Here is a 19703-nt window from a genome sequence, read left to right on the forward strand (position 1 = left end):
TATATGTGACATATTAATATATTATAAGTTCTAATATATTAATATGAAATCATATTCTTTAATTAGTATTGATCAAGAATTAATTTGGAATTAATTTATTGATCAAAAGAGACTAATTAAATATATGGGGATTGATTGTGTAAATCATTCATTCTTATATATGTGGGCTTATGATCCATGATTCCTTATGTTGGGTTTAACCCATGTGGTAACCCATGGATACTCCATGGAGGTTAAAACCCATGGAGCATAAGGAATAGGTAAAGTCATGGGTTACATGATGTAACCCTAATGTGCACACTATATAAAGACCCCATTGGTTGGTGAAATTGGCACTAGTGCATACACAAATGGGCAAGTCGATTTCTAGAGTGAAGTATCTCTTCTCACGGTTATTCCAAATGTTGATGATGTTGTGTCAACCATTTGAGGTGTCACACTTGAGGCACTAGGTTCTTAAGCTCCATGGAATCCAGCTACAACAAAGAGGTGTGTATTCTATCTAGTTTTTGTTATCCTAGTATATATGATTGTATGCTAGTTAGGGTAATACCTTGGATAATTGATATTTGCATGTATAATAGAGAAAACATAGATCCAAAGTATTTAGGGTTGCATGTACACCATAGGAGTGTTAGAATGCTTAAAACCCAACAGTCATTTCCTATGAGTAGTATGTCATCCACATACAATACCAAAAAGCTAAATATACTCCCACTAGCCTTGACATATACACAGGACGTATCTTCGCTCCTCGAAAAGCCAAACTCTTTGACTTTCTCATCGAAACAAAGATTCCATCTGCGAGGTGCTTGTTTCAATCCATAGATGGATTTCTCAAGCTTACACACTCTTTTAGGGTACTATGCGCTGACAAAACCCTCTGGCTGACTCATTTAAACATCCTCAGCCAGCTTTCCATTAAGGGAAGAGGTTTTGACATCCATTTGCCATATTTCATAGTCATGAAACGCAGCAATGGCTAGCATAACCCTGATAGACTTAATCTTTGCTACTGGTGAAAAGGTCTCATCATAATCAACTCTCGGAGTTTGAGAAAAGCCCTTTGCAACCAGTCGCGCCTTATAAGTGTGTACATTACCATCCATGTCGGTCTTCTTCTTGAAGATATATTTGCACCCTACTGTCTTACGACCTGGTACATTGTCAACCAAGTTCCAAACTTGATTGTCATACATGGACTGTATCTCGCTGTCCATAGCCTCTTTCCGTGTAGCTGTTAGGTTCATCCATACTTATCAGTGTGTTATCATTGATAAGTGTATCACCTTCTGCAGTAATATGGAAACCATAGTAATGCTCAGGTGCATTCCTAACTCTCGTGGAACGCCTCAGAGTTACAGACTCATCTGTCAGATCAACAAGAGTTTCCTCCTCAGGTTGATTGCTAGGGTTTGAGGTTCCTTCACCACTTGACTCTTGAAATCTTCAAGGTCAATTTGCCTCCCACTGTTTCCTTGGCTTATGAACTCTCTCTCTCGAAAGACTCCTCTCCTTGCTACAAAGACCACATTATCACTGGGTCTGTAGAAGAGGTAACCAAAGGATCTCTATGGGTAGCCGATGAAAATACACCTCTCACTTCGAGGTTCGAGCTTATTGTGAGTCTCACGCCTCACAAAAGCCTCGCAACCCCAGATCTTGATGTGATCTAGATTGGGAACTTTTCCAGTCCACATCTCATGAGGTGTTTTGGCAACCTTCTTTGTAGGGACTAGATTAAGGATATGGGCGGCAGTCTCTAAGGCATACCCCCAAAATGAGATTGGTAGCGAAGCTTTACTCATCATGGAATGAACCATATCCAACAAGGTTCGATTTTCGCCTTTCAGCCACACCATTCAACTGCGGTGTCCTGGGAGGTGTCAATTGTGAGACAATCTCACATTCCTTAAGATAGTCAAGGAACTCTGTACTAAGATAATCACCACCTCGATCGGATCGAAGCATCTTAATGTGCCTTCCTAACTGATTCTCCACTTCCTGTTTAAACTCCTTGAACTTTTCAAATGTTTCTGACTTATTCTTGATTAAGTAGACATATCCATATCTACTAAAATCATCAGTAAAAGTCACATAGAAGCGGTTAGCATCCCTTGTGGTGGTTCTGAAGGGTCCACGCACATCTGTGTGTACAAGATCCAACAAACCTTCACCCCTAGCACACTATATAAATACCCCATTGTTGAGACTGCACATACCAGTATTCAAACTTAAAATGCTTCCGTTGCTAATCTTGAGTTTTAGAAAGTATTTTTTAAAATAAAAACCCAACACAAACATTCTCAAACTATATCATCATTCTCAGTCTTTCTAGCTTCCCTCCATTCTTTATCCAATCTATCTAAGATATGGACCTTTCAAGTCTAAACCCAACCCGATGCATGTATGCATGCAATCAAAATATGAGACTCAAATAATATATGTAACATTCTAGAAATTTAAGCCTAGGTTCTTAAATTAATAAAGTAAATAATAAAAGATGATTTATATAATTAAATCATTATGGATTAATCATATCATTAATTTATATGAAGTTCTAGCTCTAGTGATCGTTTTGGCCCAAGGGTAATTTGGGAACATGAAATGGAATTGAGGATTCCATAGTTACATTAGGTACATAAAATCAGATTGATTGTGGTTTTATGTACTTAACAACACCCATTTGAGTATACAATAAGTTGGGAACAATCTTTCTGAATTTTGGAATGCTCAAGTGAACAATAGAAAGGATAACACTTCTTGTGGAATTTGAGGATTGAAATGATCTTAAAGGGTGTTCAATGAGAACTTAAGGAGTTAAGAAGAGTGTTTTAGGATGATAAAACACTTCGTAACCATGTGTGAGAACCCATATAATTTATACAAAGTGAACTAGAAAGGGCATTCAAGAACAATGTGAAGTAAATAGATTTAATGAGAAAAAACTACACATTTTGGAGCATAGTAGGGTTCACCGTAGGGTTACAGTAAAATCTCCCCCAATTACGGTAGACCCTACTGTAAATACGGTGAACATTGTCCCAAAAACTCTTGTTTTTCACTTTGATGTTCTGAAACATTCCCGAAACCTTTTAAACATATACCTTTATTATATTAAAGCTTAGGAAAATGGAGAACCCTTGTAGGGGTATTTTGGTCATTTTAACGACTTATGTTCATGTTATATAGGTTCTATTAGAGAGTGTTGCTCTAAGGATCGAAGAGGACTAGCCAACCTTCAAGTGACTGAGGTAAGTATGTGTTGGCATTTTCCTAATTTGAGCTACATAGCAAAATTATTTTTATGATAATAAAATACCAATGCTTTGATATATGAAATGTTTTGAAATGGAAGTGTGAAAATGATTTTCAAAAGAATGTTTTGAAAGAATGCCTTAAAGGCAAGAAAATTTTTGAAAGTAAAGAATGCCTTGAAGGCAAGAATGTTTTTTCAAGTAATGAATATATTGAAAGAATAAATGTTTTTGATAATTTGTTTCAAACTATTTTGGGAATATATGTGCTTTACTTTTGAAATAAGTATTTTGATACTAATACATAGAAGGTGTAAAGCATGGAAGGAAAATATGATAATGTATGAAAAGTGTAAAGCACGGAAAGTAATGAAATGAATATATTGCTCGAGCGATGATATCCCCGCAACGGGATATAAAGGAATCTATCAGGCTGTCACCTTCCCTTCGCGAGGTAGATGTCCTAACATAATGATGTCGCGGTGGACTGATTTTGTTCTTTCCACCTTGGTATAGACTTGGGGATATTTCTAGGCCTTAAGTATAAAAATAACAATGGTTTAACGTCAGACTTAGACCTTAAGGAAAGAAGGAATGGAATGTGAAAAGAAATGTCTTTTGAATTATGTTATAACTAATGAAATATTTTGATATCGAACGAATTGTTGAAAACGTCTATTGAGATATGTTTTGCACAGATGATATGTATTTAATGTAAATATGATAAATATTTTGGGTCGCAAACCCGAGTAGCTCACGCGCCAGTTTTTTCTTACGTATCTCTTTTCCATGCCATGTATCATAGGTTTCAATTAAGGAGAAAATATGATAAATAAAAGATAGAAGATAGAAGTTAAGAGATAGACAATGGAGTAGAACTTTTTAAGTTCCTTTTTAAATGATATCGATGTAATTCTTATTTGTTTGTTATGGTTTGTATGATGACTAATGGTAACACCTAATGTTTTAGTCATAAATGTTTTTGTGGGACTAGTTTTTAAATTTGGGTCAATACTCGTTATGATTTTATTTAAACCACATCATTTTTAAGTTTGAAAAAGTTTGAAAATTTTAGGGTGTTACAGTTTGGTATCAGAGCCATAGTTTAGGCGAATAAGGATTGGATTATTCCACTCCTAGGCTTAGACTTTGCTTATGGAAAGTATGAATGAGTCATAGGATTTTAGGATTGCTATTCCTTGAGTCTAATAGAATCTTGTGCAACAAGTGATAGAAAGGAATTGAAATTCTAGATGATTATGAAGCTTTAGACAAGTTAGATGAACTTGTAGAATGCTAAATTAAGTGCTTCTAAAGTGAGTAATGGAAGTATGACTAGGGTATATACAGTCTAAACCAATGGATCAAATCTCCTAACTGATGAAGTCAAGGTCAGGTATATATGATATGAATATAATAGTATAGGGCCTGTACTATTATAAACACATGATACATACACGAGCTTGGTGGAACCATGAAGGGGTTTTGTGAAATATGGTAAGGATCTGGGTGAGTTAAGGACTTAATGAACATATAACTTGCATCAGATAAGAGTTGTGAAAGAGTTTAAAGTATGTTAATAGATAACGAAATTTTTTGACACCTTTAACTTTTCTATCAAAGTCAAACAACTAGTATAAAAATGAAAATTACTTGGTATACATATGATAGCTATTCAAAATCAAGTTTGTACTCTTTTAGTATCATTGGTAATGAGTTAAAAACGCCAGGGAATGAAGTGAATTAAGTATTTAAATTTTTAACAAACATTTAGCTAAAACGGGACACGGTTGACTTTTAGTAAAAGTCTAAAATGGGACAAGAAATGGAATTGCAAATTTATGATTAAGAAAGTAGTTGAAGTTGGTTATTTGGGACAAGCGTATGTTACAATTAAACATTAGAGTGATAACTTCAAGTTACACTCTATCGGGCCGGCGCCTCCCCTTTGCGAGATTGATGCCCTCACGGAAATGATGCTATGGTGGACTGATTTTGTTCTTTCCACCTTGGTATAGACTTGGAGATATTTCTAGGCCCTAAGTATAAAAATGGCAACAATGTAACACCAGAATTAGCCCTTAATGAAAGAAGGAATGAAATGTGAAAAGAATTGTCTTTTTTATTATGTTATAACTAAGGAAATGTTTTGATATGGAACGAATTGTGGAAAATGTTTATTGAAATATGTTTTCCAAAGATGAAATGTTTTTAATGTAAATAAGATAAATGTTTTGGTTCACAAACCCGCATAGCTCACGATAAATTTTTGACCTACATATCACTTTTTAATGCCATGTATCCTAGGTTTTAATTAAGGAGAAAAAGATGATATATAGAAGATAGAAGTTACGAGACAGAGAGTGGAGTAGAACTTGTTAAGTTCCTTCTTAAATGATATCGATGTAATTCTTATTTGCTTGTTATGGTTTGTATGATGCTTAATGGTAACACCCAATGTTTTAATCATAGATGTTTTTGTGGGACTGGTTTTGTTAAATGTAGGTCAATACCCATAATGATTTTGTTTAAACCATAGCATTTTAAAGTTTGAAAATTTTGTGGTGTTACAATATCATTATATAATCTAAATCCAAACAAAAACAATGTCAATTATAATGAATAAAGTAAACCAAATTTAATATATAATAATAGCATAATCAAAATTAAGCGTGTGTGTATATATATATATATATATATATATATATATATATATATATATATATATATATATATATGGTTACTATATGTGAAGGTGGTAGTGCTCCTATTAGATCCGATGAAAACCTACAGCTCTTTGTCTAGCGTAAGATTAACACTCTTCATCTTCTTCTGGATATACTCATAGATGCTTGATTCATATAAAGCATGTACATTTCATTATGATATATAGACTTCCAAAATCATTTTGACGGACCAATGAATCTTTCCTCACCAAGGTGACCATTCAAAAATGTATTTTTAAAAAAGTGTGTCATGCTTGATAATATGTATTGAGAAAATGAACAATAGACATCTATATTACCAATTTTATTATTATCAAAGAAGAAAATTTTCCTTATATATTATACTTTTGGAAAAGGGATTGAATCAGATCAAACGTACAAGTATCTACTTCATCGTCCATATGATTCTTTTACATTAAAATTATTTTATAAAAAAAACTTGATGCTTATAGAATATCAAATAAGTATTAGACTTGATTGTTCTTTAAGTACAAAATTTATGCATTCATTTTTTTAAAACCCAGTATCAAATTATTATCATGTAGGAAGTTTCTTGATATTAAACAGACCTAATATAAATCTTATATTACTTCTTGATCCAATCATAGATTCTATTAAAACTTGAATGCCTGGTGTTTTTTTCTTTTGATGCACCTCTATAAAAAAAGTGCATGGACCTAACATTTTTTCTTCTTGAAACGTTAGAAGGTGTGGTATAATATGGTTGTTGGATTTCTCCAAGATATACCAACCTGTCACTCGTCTTTTGTAAAAATTTATCTCTCTAGTTACTCATCAATTTACACACCAAACAACTTTTTTGTTGGTTGGTATGTAAAAGAAAATCTCCATAATATATCTGATAATATTAGGTTTGCATAAGTAGTATATCGTACGTGTGCTTCATAATTCTAGATTCTTAAGTAAGACAACCATATGAAGTTTTCCTAATGCAAAACTATTATAGTGTCTTAATCACCTTCATTAGTTGGAATCTGTGAAGAATGCACAATGCATACTCTAAGGTATTAATCTCCAAGGATGGTTAAATTTAACATGGATCAAATCATATATAATATAGTCTGATATCACTATTTCAAACACCTTATCATGTTGTGGTGTTCAAGTGAAAAGAACTATAAGACAATCTCATAATTCATCAAATGATCTGGAGACTCTTGAACCAAATACTCACTACGATAATCTGATCGAATTGATTTCATAGTTTACCAAGATGATTCTCTATTTCATTTTGGGAAGACTTTAAATAATTCAAAAAGTTTTATGATAATTTCTAAATGAGTAGGAACAAAAAAATATATGGTAGTAAATGTAATGAAGTAGTTTTCACTATTTCCAAACATCGTTCTATAGGGCCAACATATATCATATGTATGTATCCTAGTAGATCCTTGGCAATTTAACTTGAACATATCACAAGACTCACACAAAACAAGTGACTATAGTCAGTTGAATACAAAGTTATTTCTAATTCAAATTATGTTCATGCATTTCTTCTTAATGTGTCCAAGGCGACAATATCCTATAAATAGATTTCAAGTCGCACATGAAAACTTTTGGCGTCACAGGTTTGAAAACACTACTATGTATATCCATTTCATAAATATAATAAACATAGGTAACAACAACAAATGGAAATTCTTTGAAAAAGGGACACCCATAATTACATAATCTTTGTGAAGGATTTCATAATCTCTTTTTGATCGATTAAATCTCCTGCAATCATATTCCATCGCCTTGCTTTCTTATTTTTGTGACTGCTTGTTGAATTTGATTGTTGAATATGATGTTAAAGCTGATTTTGCATATTTTTTTGATCGATCATCCTTAGTTTTTGTGAATGATTGTTGAAATCATATGATTTCTGATTTTGTAGTTTCTCAATCTGTTTCATAGTTTACAGGCTGATTTTTAATTGTATTTGTTTGACATATTGATTGTTATGATTTCTGATTTTGAACTTGTTTTGAAACTGATGTGTTGTTGCTTCATAATTCCAGCTTCAATATTGGAGCATATTTGATGAGTATAGCTGATTGAATCCTTTTGATTGTTATGATTTATGATTGTGAAGTTGTTTGATTGATTATGAATCTGATTTTTCAGAAAATGAACGAAAATGTTGTTAATTGTGAAACACTTACGTCAAAAAAATAAACCAAAAGTTGTTTGGGATAATGAGACTTCCATGAAGTATATCAAATTGTGCTTGACTGAAAAGAAAATGGGCATAGACCCAGTACTCATTTCAATAAGCTTGGGTGGGAGAATTTAGAGAATGGCATGCAGGAAGAAGCATGCAAAGTCTTTACTCCAAAACAAATTAAAAACAAATGGGACAACTTGAAAAAAGAATGGAAACTTTATGACTGCTTAATAAGGCTTGAAACTGGAACCGGTGGGACAAGAATCTTATTAGATGCATCACCTGAGTAGTGGGATGAGAAAATAAAGGTAACATTTACCATTATTTTTAATCATTCGTAGTGAAATCTATGAATTAAACGTCATATGTTTATCTTGTAGGTTGATAAAGACTTCGCCAAATTTAGGGGCACAGATTTGTCTATATATAAGACATAATATAATCCTTTGTTTCGGGATTCCATTGCTACTGGAGATCACTCATGACTCCATTACAATTTCTAAACGATGATGAATGTGAAGAAAACATGGAGGGAAATGAAGATAATGAGGAAATCAATTTAGATGATGATGAGCCTTCTTTTCCAAGTTTTCAAACTAGTTCGAGTAAAAGGAAAAAGTCTAAGGATATTTCCAACAACCGTTCAACCAAGACTAAAAGTTCATATCTTGAGGAAAAACTGGAAGTTGTATTGGATGCCCTATTAACAAAAAGCATACAAACTTTTCCACCAACTAATCCCTCTCCAACACTATCAGATTGCATGAACATTTTGGTCACTTTTCCAAGTTTCAATGAAGGTTCAACACAATATTCACAAGCATTACTTGTCTTCTTCAAAAAGAAAAATCTGGAAGCTTTTATGTTTCCAACGACTAACGATGCGAAGATGGAGTTCCTTAAGTTACTTATGAAGAATTGATGTGTCGCTTGAACAATTGATGTGTTATCCTTTTATGCGTTCTCGTATGACATTATTTGTTATCCTTTTATGTGTTCTCGTTTGACATTATGTGTTATCCTTTTATGTGTTCTCGTTTGACATTATGTGTTTTATCCTTGTATGTGTTATTGTTTGATGTTATGTACTTGGCATTTTATATGATGTGTTACCATTTAACATTATATATTATTTTTGACATGATCTGTTATTATGTAGGATGGATAGTGATGACTCTGATTCATATGATGATAATGAAGAATATTGTATGAAAGAGGATTTAGAATTCAAAAGATTATGTGGATTAGCTGTCACAAGGATAATAATTGTTCATAAGATACGTAACACACGTATTCCATGTCACACATCGGATCACACAAGGAACGTATTTATTAATGACATTTTAAATGTGAGTGGTAGGTGGTGTTACAATATGTTTAGACTGCACATACCAATATTTAGACAATTATGTTTTGATCTTGCTACAAATTACAGGTTGAAAGGAACACATCATATTTATGTTGAACAGTCGGTAGGAAATCTTCTTAATAGCTTTGGCTCATGGATGTACGAATAAATTGCTACATGAATTTTTTAATCATTCGGGGGAAACAATTCATAGGCGTTTTATTACAGTTTTGGCAGCCGTTCTCAAGATGAATGCTGACATAATCAAGCCAACCACTAACTATAATAATGTCGTACCCGAATATATATTATAGAGTCCAAAGTATTATCAAATGTTCAATATATAATCTAATGTTCTAGTTACTTTAATTTTACTCACAATTTACAAATGAATTAATAATGATATTTTTTTTATTTGTAGGATTGTATTGGCGCTATAGATGGAACACATGGCATCAGTTCCACAATCTGAAGAAGCAAAATACATTGGTCGAAAGCAGGGCCGGCCCAACTACATGGGCAAGTTGGGCTTAAGCCCAGGGCATCAAAAAAATTAGGGCATATTTTCTATACAGCAAGTAATATATATATATATATATATATATATATATATATATATATATATATATATATATATATATATCCCCTATCCTAATAAAACAGTACTAATATGCCACGTGGCAATCACTTAGCCCCTTCCCAAGCTTCTTTTCCCGCCTATTCTCTCAAAGTGATTTTCCGAAAATGACCCTATGATTTCTTTAAAATCAGAAACTCTTCTATTGATTTCCTTAAATTTTGCCAATTTAAAATCTCCATCCCTAATCCCGTTATTTCTTCAACCTCTATGAGAGGTGAAATCTGAATATCATTTTTGAAATCCCTAATTATGGGCCCCTTTCTCCTTATTTCGTTTCTCTCTTGGTTCGATTGGTTCCATGGTGAAATCCGGCTTGAGCAATAGTGGTAAAAGAATGGTATTAAAGTGGCAAGTGGTTTGTGGTGTTGGCAGTAGTAATAACACATATGAGAAAGTGAGGTATACCACTGTTTTTAGATAGAGGAGGTGGTAGGTAGAAGGTGATGGTGCTGGATGGTTGGTAGTGATGGTGGCTTAAGGGTTGCGATTGGTGGCACTAATAGGTGTTACGGTGGTGATTTTGTGGTGTTTGGTGTTCTCGATGGTGTTGGATCCTGGCGTTTCTTGTTCATCCTTTGGATTTTTTTATGCAAAGAAACAAAATGGTCGGCTCAGATCATCTTTTGTCTTGGTTTTATAACAAGGTGAATTCGTATTCTTCTTCTTAGTCTTTTCAATTTCCAACCCTATTTTCTGTCCATCCTCACTGAGATTTCTCGATGTCTCTCATTATTAACACATCTGCCCTAATCTCTCTTTTTCTCATGTTGTTGTAGTTCAACGCCTGTTAGCTAATGTCGAAGAACTTAATGTTAGAGACAGGTTAGTTATGTTACTTACATTCAAATGGATAATTTTTAAACATATACAGTCTTTGCTATCGATTACTTTGCCAATTCATATGATTATATTTTAAAATTAGGGCTTTTAGTATGATATTCTTAATATATATACTTTAGAAAAGTTTAAGACTTACTTAGATTCCACAATGTATATTTCTTTTTACAAGTTCTTGATAAACTAGAAACTTAAATCGAACATTCATTAATAAAAACGTGATTTTTAACAGTGCTAATCATAATTTTCACAAGAATCTCTCTGTGGAGAAAGTTAAAGTATTTATTTCCTTGTAATTAAAACTAAAGTACAAAGTTTTAGTAAGTACTGATGTGTTAGATTCTTAAATAAGTTTTTTATTTCACTCATTTGATTTGAAAAGAATTAGTAAAATTGCTCATCTGGTATGTGGATGAATATAAAATACTAATCTAAATCAACCTAATTTTTTGGTAAGTGAGTCAAAAAAGCTTGAGACAATCTCACCAGGTTGTTGTGATTTTCTTAAAAAAAGTAAAATTGGAAATGAAAGTAAAAAAGATGGGCAAATGAAAATTATGCAATCTTATCACGCCAGAATGAATTTCTTAAAAAATTGTAATTTTTATGTGCTTAAGACCATATTAAAGGCATAAATAGAATAAATCTTTCAAGTTTAAGTGGTAACATGGGCATTTGTGTCAATTTGACATTTCTTAAGTTTCTGAGGGGGTGGGGGATTGACTTGATCATATATATTTGATCCACATTAATTCCAGTATTCTACCGTTATTCTAATTACGGAAGATTGGGTCACATACTTCATCTCTCAACTTTCTATATTTTTTTCACCAAGGAATATGTACAAGCTTCCATTGATTTTGGCTCTTCCTTAAGGATAAAATTAAAATTGGGGACTGACTATTTTTCCAATTGGGTTACTGAAACAATTGTGTTTTTGGTAGCTACTACATTTGGCTTAAATTTAGATGCATATGCAAGCTTATAATGGCAACAATGGACTTTTTTGTCCCTATAAGAGCTACTTGATGTTCATGATTCAAGACTATATTATGGCAGTCCAAACATTGGATGTAATAAAAGGGGATAAAATTCTAAGAAAGATCAAGCTTTTTTCCTAATCCATTCGCATTGATTTATGTAAACTCTCAAGCTGCCATTGAGTTTTACTTCCAGTTCATTTATAGAACATAGATCTTCTCTTAGCCATTGAGTTTTATAATCAATCACATTTCTATCATATTATCTTTTTTTTCTGCATTTTATATAGAAAAATAAATTAATCAATGAAACATTAAAAAATATGTTGAATATGTCATTGTACTTTATAAAAATTTGATTTTTAACAGTTTTTTCATATGAAGGTATATTGATTTGTTTTATGTGACTGATTTGCCCTTGAAATTCTACATCTTTTACAGGAAAAAACGAAAAAAAAAACTTCACAAGTATACAATAAATGGCATTGTACTTTCAATTTTTTTTCCGAATTAAAGTTATATATTGACGTTTCAGTTGATATACCAAATTATCCGCGATCAATTTCGAATGCGATAGCAAAAGATCAGGAATTCCATAGCACCTTTAATCTACTTGTGCACCTTTAATCTCTATTTCTTCCTTTCTCTTTATAGTTTCTACAAAAATGCAGTTTAATTACTTTTTATGCTACTCTTTTGGTATTATGTTTTTATTAAAGCTTTTTGTTGAGTAGAGCCCGGAAGGATGCCAAGAAGAGATTACATGGTAATGAAAACTATTATCCACGAACTCTGGAAACCATTGTCAGTTTCAAAAATTGAGGTTAGTATAATTATCATTCATCTTCTTCCAATTTACAGTACAGGTGATGAATATTTTAAATTTGCTTGATGAAACTTTTAGTTTTTAAGTTTGTAGGTTAACTGTTTGATGAAATGTCTAATTTCATAGTGAGTACTTGATTTTGTCTTGTATGTTGTCAAAAATGAAAAATAAATAAATATGTGAAACAGCGAAAGTTATAATTTCTCAAATATACTCGGTTTTGATTGTTTAAAATGTAAAAGAATTAAAATTCCATATAAGTTATAACATCTGGAGTTGGACAATAGTTTGTTTTGAAGTTGTCCTACTTTTATACTTTCGCTTATGCCTTATTGTTGCTTGATAAAATTGTTAAACTGAATCCAAATGTACCCTTTAATAATATTCACACTCCAGTTCCTTTCTATCAAGCTTCAGTTCTTGAAAAAACCCAATCAAAGTACAACCTGATAAAAAATGCAATAAAATCTACAATGTTCTTTAGAACAATTTGATTAAATTGATAAAAAGCTGATAATTGAGTTTGAGGCGTTATAAATTTGACCTCAGAGGTCATAATATATCTTTTTATGGGAATGGAGTAATAGTTATTGTTAGTACATGTGAAATTGACTGTGTTGTCTACTTTATCCCTTTGGAATTGTGCTTTCAGTAATTAAGTATCTATTCAAAACATAGTGTCAATGGCTGCAACATTTGCTTTGGGCATGATGTAAGTCTGATTGTTTGATGCATGATGTATTTAATGGTCTTATTCTTGCATTCTTTGATGCATGATAAGATTAATCATACAAAGATTTGCTAACATTCATTCAAAATGACAAACTTACCCTTATGACTGATGGTGTTCATTACAAAAATAATGATGGTGATGATAAGGAAAAAGTTGAAAGTATTATGGTATGATTCTAGAAACTACGACCTGAAGATGATAAGCTACAATAAGGATTTTAAAAGTAATGTTAATCCCATTGAGGTATGAATTATTGTCTACTACTCTATGACATAGTAATATATTAAAAATGAGGTTTTTAAATTACTACAGAGGTTGTTTTGAGGTGGAATCCAGATTCGCCAGACAACCCTGCAATCCAATATGGCAGGCTCATTCCTCAACGGAGATGATGATGGAGCATGTATTTTCTATGTACATGTTTTGGTTTAGTGTGTCTATTGGTTTTGTTGCCTGATTTTAGAATTTTTCTTGTAATTTCTTTGTTTTTGCCATCAAACCAGTGGACACAAGGAAAATAATCCAATACCAAAGCTTATATCCACCATATGCAAGAAGAATAGTGTGCATGTATGTGCCTTGTGTCTCTTTCCTATTTAATGTATTTTAATCAACATGATACAGTTGAATCATATTCTGTTTTTTCTCTTTTGTTAATTTTAATTAATCTTGGTTCTCTCTTCCTCCAATTTCCTTTTTTATTATTTACTTGGAGTTGGCATTTTGTGTATGCATATTAAGCCTGACATGATATTTGATCAATTAAATCTAGAATTTAATTCTATAGGTTCTTGTCCTAAGATGGAAATGGATGTTGTTATCTTTATTTTGTACAATACTTGGTTTTAAGAGATTCTTTAGTTGATAAAAGAAAGGATAGCCTCCTTATATTAGAAAGCTTAACTAAAAGGATTTGTTAACTCAGGTGGCAATCATTATATGTGATGCAGTTACGTACGTAGCCAAGCTATACAAAATAAAATAATGGATTAATTCCATATAGGAATGATGTCTTTTTTTTAAATAATAATCAAATTGCATGTCTTAAAAGTTAAACCATAATTTGGTGATAATGGTACATGTGATAACATCAATTCTTGATGAAGGCTTGATGTGCAAAAATGTAATCTTGCAACAAGATATGATCTTACGTCAATTGTTCCAAGTTTTATTCAGTATCAACATATATTGTGTTCTATTTGTTAAAATGGAACCACTAATCTTTGTCATTTTAGTGATTATGCCAAAAAAAAATGAGAAAATGTTTAGAAGGTTAGAACTTCATGTGGAAAACATTTTTTTTCCCAGTTTTTTCTTTGTTAACTCTTTTAACTTTTCTTTATTACATCTTTCTTTGTTTATTTATTTCTATCAATATACAATACATCTTTAAACAATTTTAAAAAGTACAACAAAAGGTAAATGTAAATGTTCATAACTATATAAGTTTTTTAGTCTCTCATTCCTTAATGTTGAATTATAATTAATTAAATGTTATGTTTAGTTTAAGTTATCAATCAATTTTTTGTGTCAAATATTATATATAATTGTGTATTTATAAGAAAAGATCTACTTAAATATTTTATTTTGTTTTTTAAAAGTTTTAGTTACAATTTCAGTTGTAATTGTTAATTAAGCGTGTGATTGGTTCATTCATGTTACGGTTATTCTTAACAAATTCGTTTTCCTTACTTTTCGTTATTTATATATGTTTGTACATTTATTTTATATTTAACATATTAGATATTAAACCCACATTTTTACAAAAAAAGGCATTAAGTGAAGAAAATTGTAGGGAAGAAAGTGAAAGAGATTCTAAAAATATATATATATATTCTTCCTTTTAAGTTAAATATTATTTTTTTTACATTAAACAATATATTATTTTAAATATTCAGGTAGTTATTACGATTTTGATATTTTTTTATTGCAAATATTTAGTTAGTCATTATGATTTTGAATTATTAATATTGTTTTTTCTTTTTAAAACGGATTTCAACGGGTTTTAATTCTATTTAAAATTAACTTCCGTGGGTTCCACGGGTTTAACCTACTATATATATATATATATATATATATATATATATATATATATATATATATATATATATATAATTTTGGCCCAAAAATTTAGTCCAATTACTCCAATTCAATAATAAACAACAATCGGCAACATTGGGGCATCACTACCGATTCTTGAGCGCGAATTGTGAGAACACAATCGTCAAATGAAAAAGCTAAAAAATTTGAAAATCGGACAGTGGGGAGATCGAGGAGTCGACGAACGTTCAAATCGACTGAAGTATTTTTTCTGTGGTATGATTTGTCGATTCCCATTCCTTCCTCTCAATTTCTTATTCAATCTTCTCTAAAACTGATAGTCTGATACATTCAATCGATCTTCATCTCTGATTCTTGATTTCTAATTACTGAGTTCGAAGTAATCAAACACAACCCGAAGACTGGAGAAATCAAACACAACCCGGAGACTGGAGACACAACCTGATTGCCGATTTCTATTCTTCATTCTCATCCACTAGATTTTTGGGTGAGTTTTCTTCAATTAATTGTGATTTTGCTAAATACGTAAACTTGCTGCCATCAATCACCGGTTCTTTGTTCTTAATATGATTAATTGATTATTGTGATTTGCTGTAGGAACGAAAGACCTGTGTGGTTTCTCGGTTTCTGAATTCTTTTCTCATCTTCTGCTCTTCAACTGATTAGGGTAAGTTTTCTACTTTTCTTCAAGTGATTTTTTTTAATTTCTGTTTGAACACCAAACCTGTTGCATCAATCTATCACCTCTAAACTTGCAGCCATCAATCATCTGTTTGTTTTAGGATTCAAGAATTTTTTTTATTACCTGTTGGATTTCATCAGTTGGATTACAATAAAAAAAGTCATCTTTTGTTTCTAATACAAATTCAAGCATCAAATTCTGTTGTTTGTATATGAGATTTATGGTTTACTTCAGGTATAGTTTCTGATTACTATGGTCTGTTTATGATACAAATTTGTGAATTACTTTTCTAAAGTTTGTTCTTGTTTCTGTGATGTGAACCAGGACTTGGGAGGCTGATTTTTGTTTATTTTAGTCTCTTGAAAGGTATATATTTATTTCATTGTAGTGCTATTAGTCAGTAGTTGTTGAAAATGGATTTGTATTTCTGATTTTATGTTTTGTTTTTCAGATTATAGACATCTTCAAAGTGGGAAATAAAAACGAAAACTTTGGTCAGGTTGTATCTTTCTTTGCTTAGCTTTTATAACTAGATTTATTGATTTTTTTTCTTTGCTTCGCTTTTATAACTAGATTTGCTGATTTTTAAACATGTTTCCCGAAAACAACCATCGGGTGCTCAAAATAGAAAACAAAAAAGAAAAGAACAAGAAGAGGCTAATCAATTAAGAGGGTCTTTGAATATATATTTTGTTAGAAATCAAAATTCTAATGATCTGGTTAATAATTTTAATGTTCCACCTAGTACTTCCAATGATTCGGTTGATATTTCCAATGATTTTGAAAAAAATGATTTTTTTGATAAAGATAAACCAAGTGATTTTAATATTTTTGATCCTAGAGTATGGGACGATTTAGATTAAAAAATGAAAGATTTACTAATAGAAAAAGGGCCAAATAGAGAAGTTGATATCAACACAGTTTTTCCAAAAGATTCACTTGGTAGACATTTTTCATTTGATTATTTTATTCGGAAATTAAGAAGTGGTGATTCTTTTGATAGAAAATGGTTAGTGTATTCAAAAGAACTTGATAAAGTTTTTTGTTTTTGTTGTAAGTTGTTTAAAACCGTTCGAACTAAAAGTAGTTTGGCAACCGAAAGAATTAAAGATTGGAATCATCTTAGTGAAACATTAAAACAACATGAAAATAGTTCCGATCATATGGATAATTTAAGAACATGGAATGAAACGCAAATTAGGTTAAATAAAAACGAAACAATTGACAAAGAAATTCAAGAAATGATAAAAAAAAAAGATACCGAACATTGGAAAGAAGCTATGGTTAGAATTATTTCTATTGTAAAATGTTTAGCAAAAAATAACTTGGCTTTTCGTGGTACAAATGAAAAAATTTATGAAAACTCAAATGACAATTTTTTAAGTGTAATTGAATCGATTGCGGAGTGGGATCCGGTAATGAAAGAACATTTTCGAATGATTCAAGACAAAGAAACACATAATCATTATCTTAGTCATAAAATTCAAAATGAATTAATTGAAATGTTAGCATCCAAGGTAAAATGTGCAATTATTAAAAAAATCAAAATGCAAAATATTTTTCTATAATTCTTGATTGCACTTCGGATGCTAGTCACCAAGAACAAATGACTTTAATTATAAGATGTGTAGATTTGGAAAGTGTTCCATTAAAAGTTGAAGTGTTTTTTTTAGAGTTTATAATTGTAGAAGATACATCCGGTCTAGGTCTTTTTAATGTTTTACAAGATGTCCTAAAATCTCTTGATTTGGATATTAATTATGTTCGTGGTCAAGGGTATGATAATGGGGCAAATATGAAAGGTAAACACCAAGGTGTTCAAAAACGATTGCTTGATATAAATAATAGAGCTTTTTATATGTCTTGTGGATGTCATAGTTTAAATTTGGTTTTGTGTGATATGACAAATTCTTGCCAAAAGGCAAAAACTTTTTTTGGTACATGTCAAACAATTTATAATATTTTTTCTAATTCAACCAAAAGATAGAGTGTTTTACTTGAGTTTATTGATGATCTAACACCTAAATCATTATCAACTACTTGTTGGGAAAGTCATATTGAATGTGTTAAAGCAATAAAAACATAATTTTATCAAATAAGAAAAGCTTTAAAAAAATTATCTAAAATAAGTGATAATGGACAAGTGTGTAGAGATGCTAATTCACTAGTAAATGGTGAATTTTCTAGTTTTGAATTTATTTTAAGTTTAGTTATATGGTATAATATTTTGTACAAAATTAAATTGGTAAGCAAAAAGTTACAATCCAAAGAAATGCTTCTTGATGTTGCTGTAAAAAATTTAGAGGGGTTAATTAATTATTTTGAAGGATATAGGGAAAGTGGGTTTGACTTTGCTATCACCGAAGCAAAAGAAATAACAAATAGTGTTAAAGCTAAACCCGAATTTCCTCAAAAACGCAATAAAAAAAGAAAAAAAATATTTTGATGAAATTCCAAATATCGAAAGAGAACACCAATATTCTCAAGAAGCATTTAAAAGGGATTATTTTTTTATTCTTGTTGATATGACTTTTGTTCAATTGAAAAGTAGATTTGAACAAATGCAATATTATGAATGATATTTGGTTTTTTGTTTGATGGTTCCAAATTAGTTTCTTTAGTTGATGATGAATTAAAGAAATGTTGTTTAAATCTTGAGTCCAATTTGAAAAATGGTGAAGATTATGATATTGATGGAGATGGTTTATTCATTGAGTTAAATTTTTTGCAGAAAATGTTGCCGGATGAAGCATACAAAAGTCGAAGTCCTTGGACATCTATTCAAATAATGGAGTATGCAAGAAGAATGGATATATTCCCTAATGTGTTGGTTGCATATAGGATATTATTGACGGTGCCGGTTACGGTTGCTTCCGTGGAAAGAAGTTTTTCAAAATTGAAGCTTTTGAAATCGTATCTCCGAAGTACCATGACTCAAAAAATATTGAATGGATTAACAATTTTAAGTATTGAAAATGATTTTTAAAAAAATATTGATTATTGTAAAATAAAATATGTTTTCGCTTCAAAAAATACACGAAGACATCGTTTTAGATGATTTTTTGTATATTTTGTTTGTATTATTTGTTTGATATTAAAATTACTGCATTTTTTATATTAGAAATTACTGCATTTGTTTGATTATATGTTTTTGTTATTGTACGGTACACATATAAGGGCATAATTTTTTTATCTCACCCCAGGTAGTAAAAAACAATAGACCGGCCCTGGTCGAAAGGGATATGTCACACAAAATATCATGGTTGTTTATGATTTTAATATGTGTTTTACATTTATATTTACCGGATGAGAGGGAACCGCACATGATACAAAAATACGGAGACCGGATCTTAAAATAACAGCATTACCCATTATGTCATTACATAACTCTTACGTCTTTATGGAACTCCCAACAAACAATGCCCCGGTTAAATCATGCAAATTGA

At 31.1% G+C, this 19703-nt stretch overlaps 1 protein-coding gene across 1 annotated transcript; it reads left to right on the forward strand.

Moving 5' to 3' along the window:
* Positions 1–17123: 17123 nt before the first annotated feature.
* LOC145164620 (uncharacterized) lies at positions 17124–19243 on the forward strand. The gene is made up of 3 exons (XM_079083326.1): positions 17124–17595; positions 17946–18059; positions 18870–19243. The coding sequence occupies exons 1-3, from the start codon at positions 17124–17126 to the stop codon at positions 19241–19243; spliced, it is 960 nt and encodes a 319-aa protein (XP_078939452.1).
* Positions 19244–19703: the final 460 nt, after the last annotated feature.

This window comes from Lactuca virosa, chromosome 3, assembly GCF_052849685.1.
Source record: "Lactuca virosa cultivar CGN04683 chromosome 3, Lactuca_virosa_CGN04683_v6, whole genome shotgun sequence".
Taxonomy (NCBI): domain Eukaryota; kingdom Viridiplantae; phylum Streptophyta; class Magnoliopsida; order Asterales; family Asteraceae; genus Lactuca; species Lactuca virosa.

Excerpts from the sequence above, each read along its gene's own strand:
- LOC145164620 (XM_079083326.1), top strand. The coding sequence starts at position 17,124 with ATGAAAGATTTACTAATAGAAAAAGGGCCAAATAGAGAAGTTGATATC. Across the intron at positions 17,596-17,945 it reads AAATAACTTGGCTTTTCGTG|AAGATACATCCGGTCTAGGT; the intron begins GTACAAATGAAA and ends TTATAATTGTAG. Across the intron at positions 18,060-18,869 it reads TAATGGGGCAAATATGAAAG|TTTCTTTAGTTGATGATGAA; the intron begins GTAAACACCAAG and ends GTTCCAAATTAG.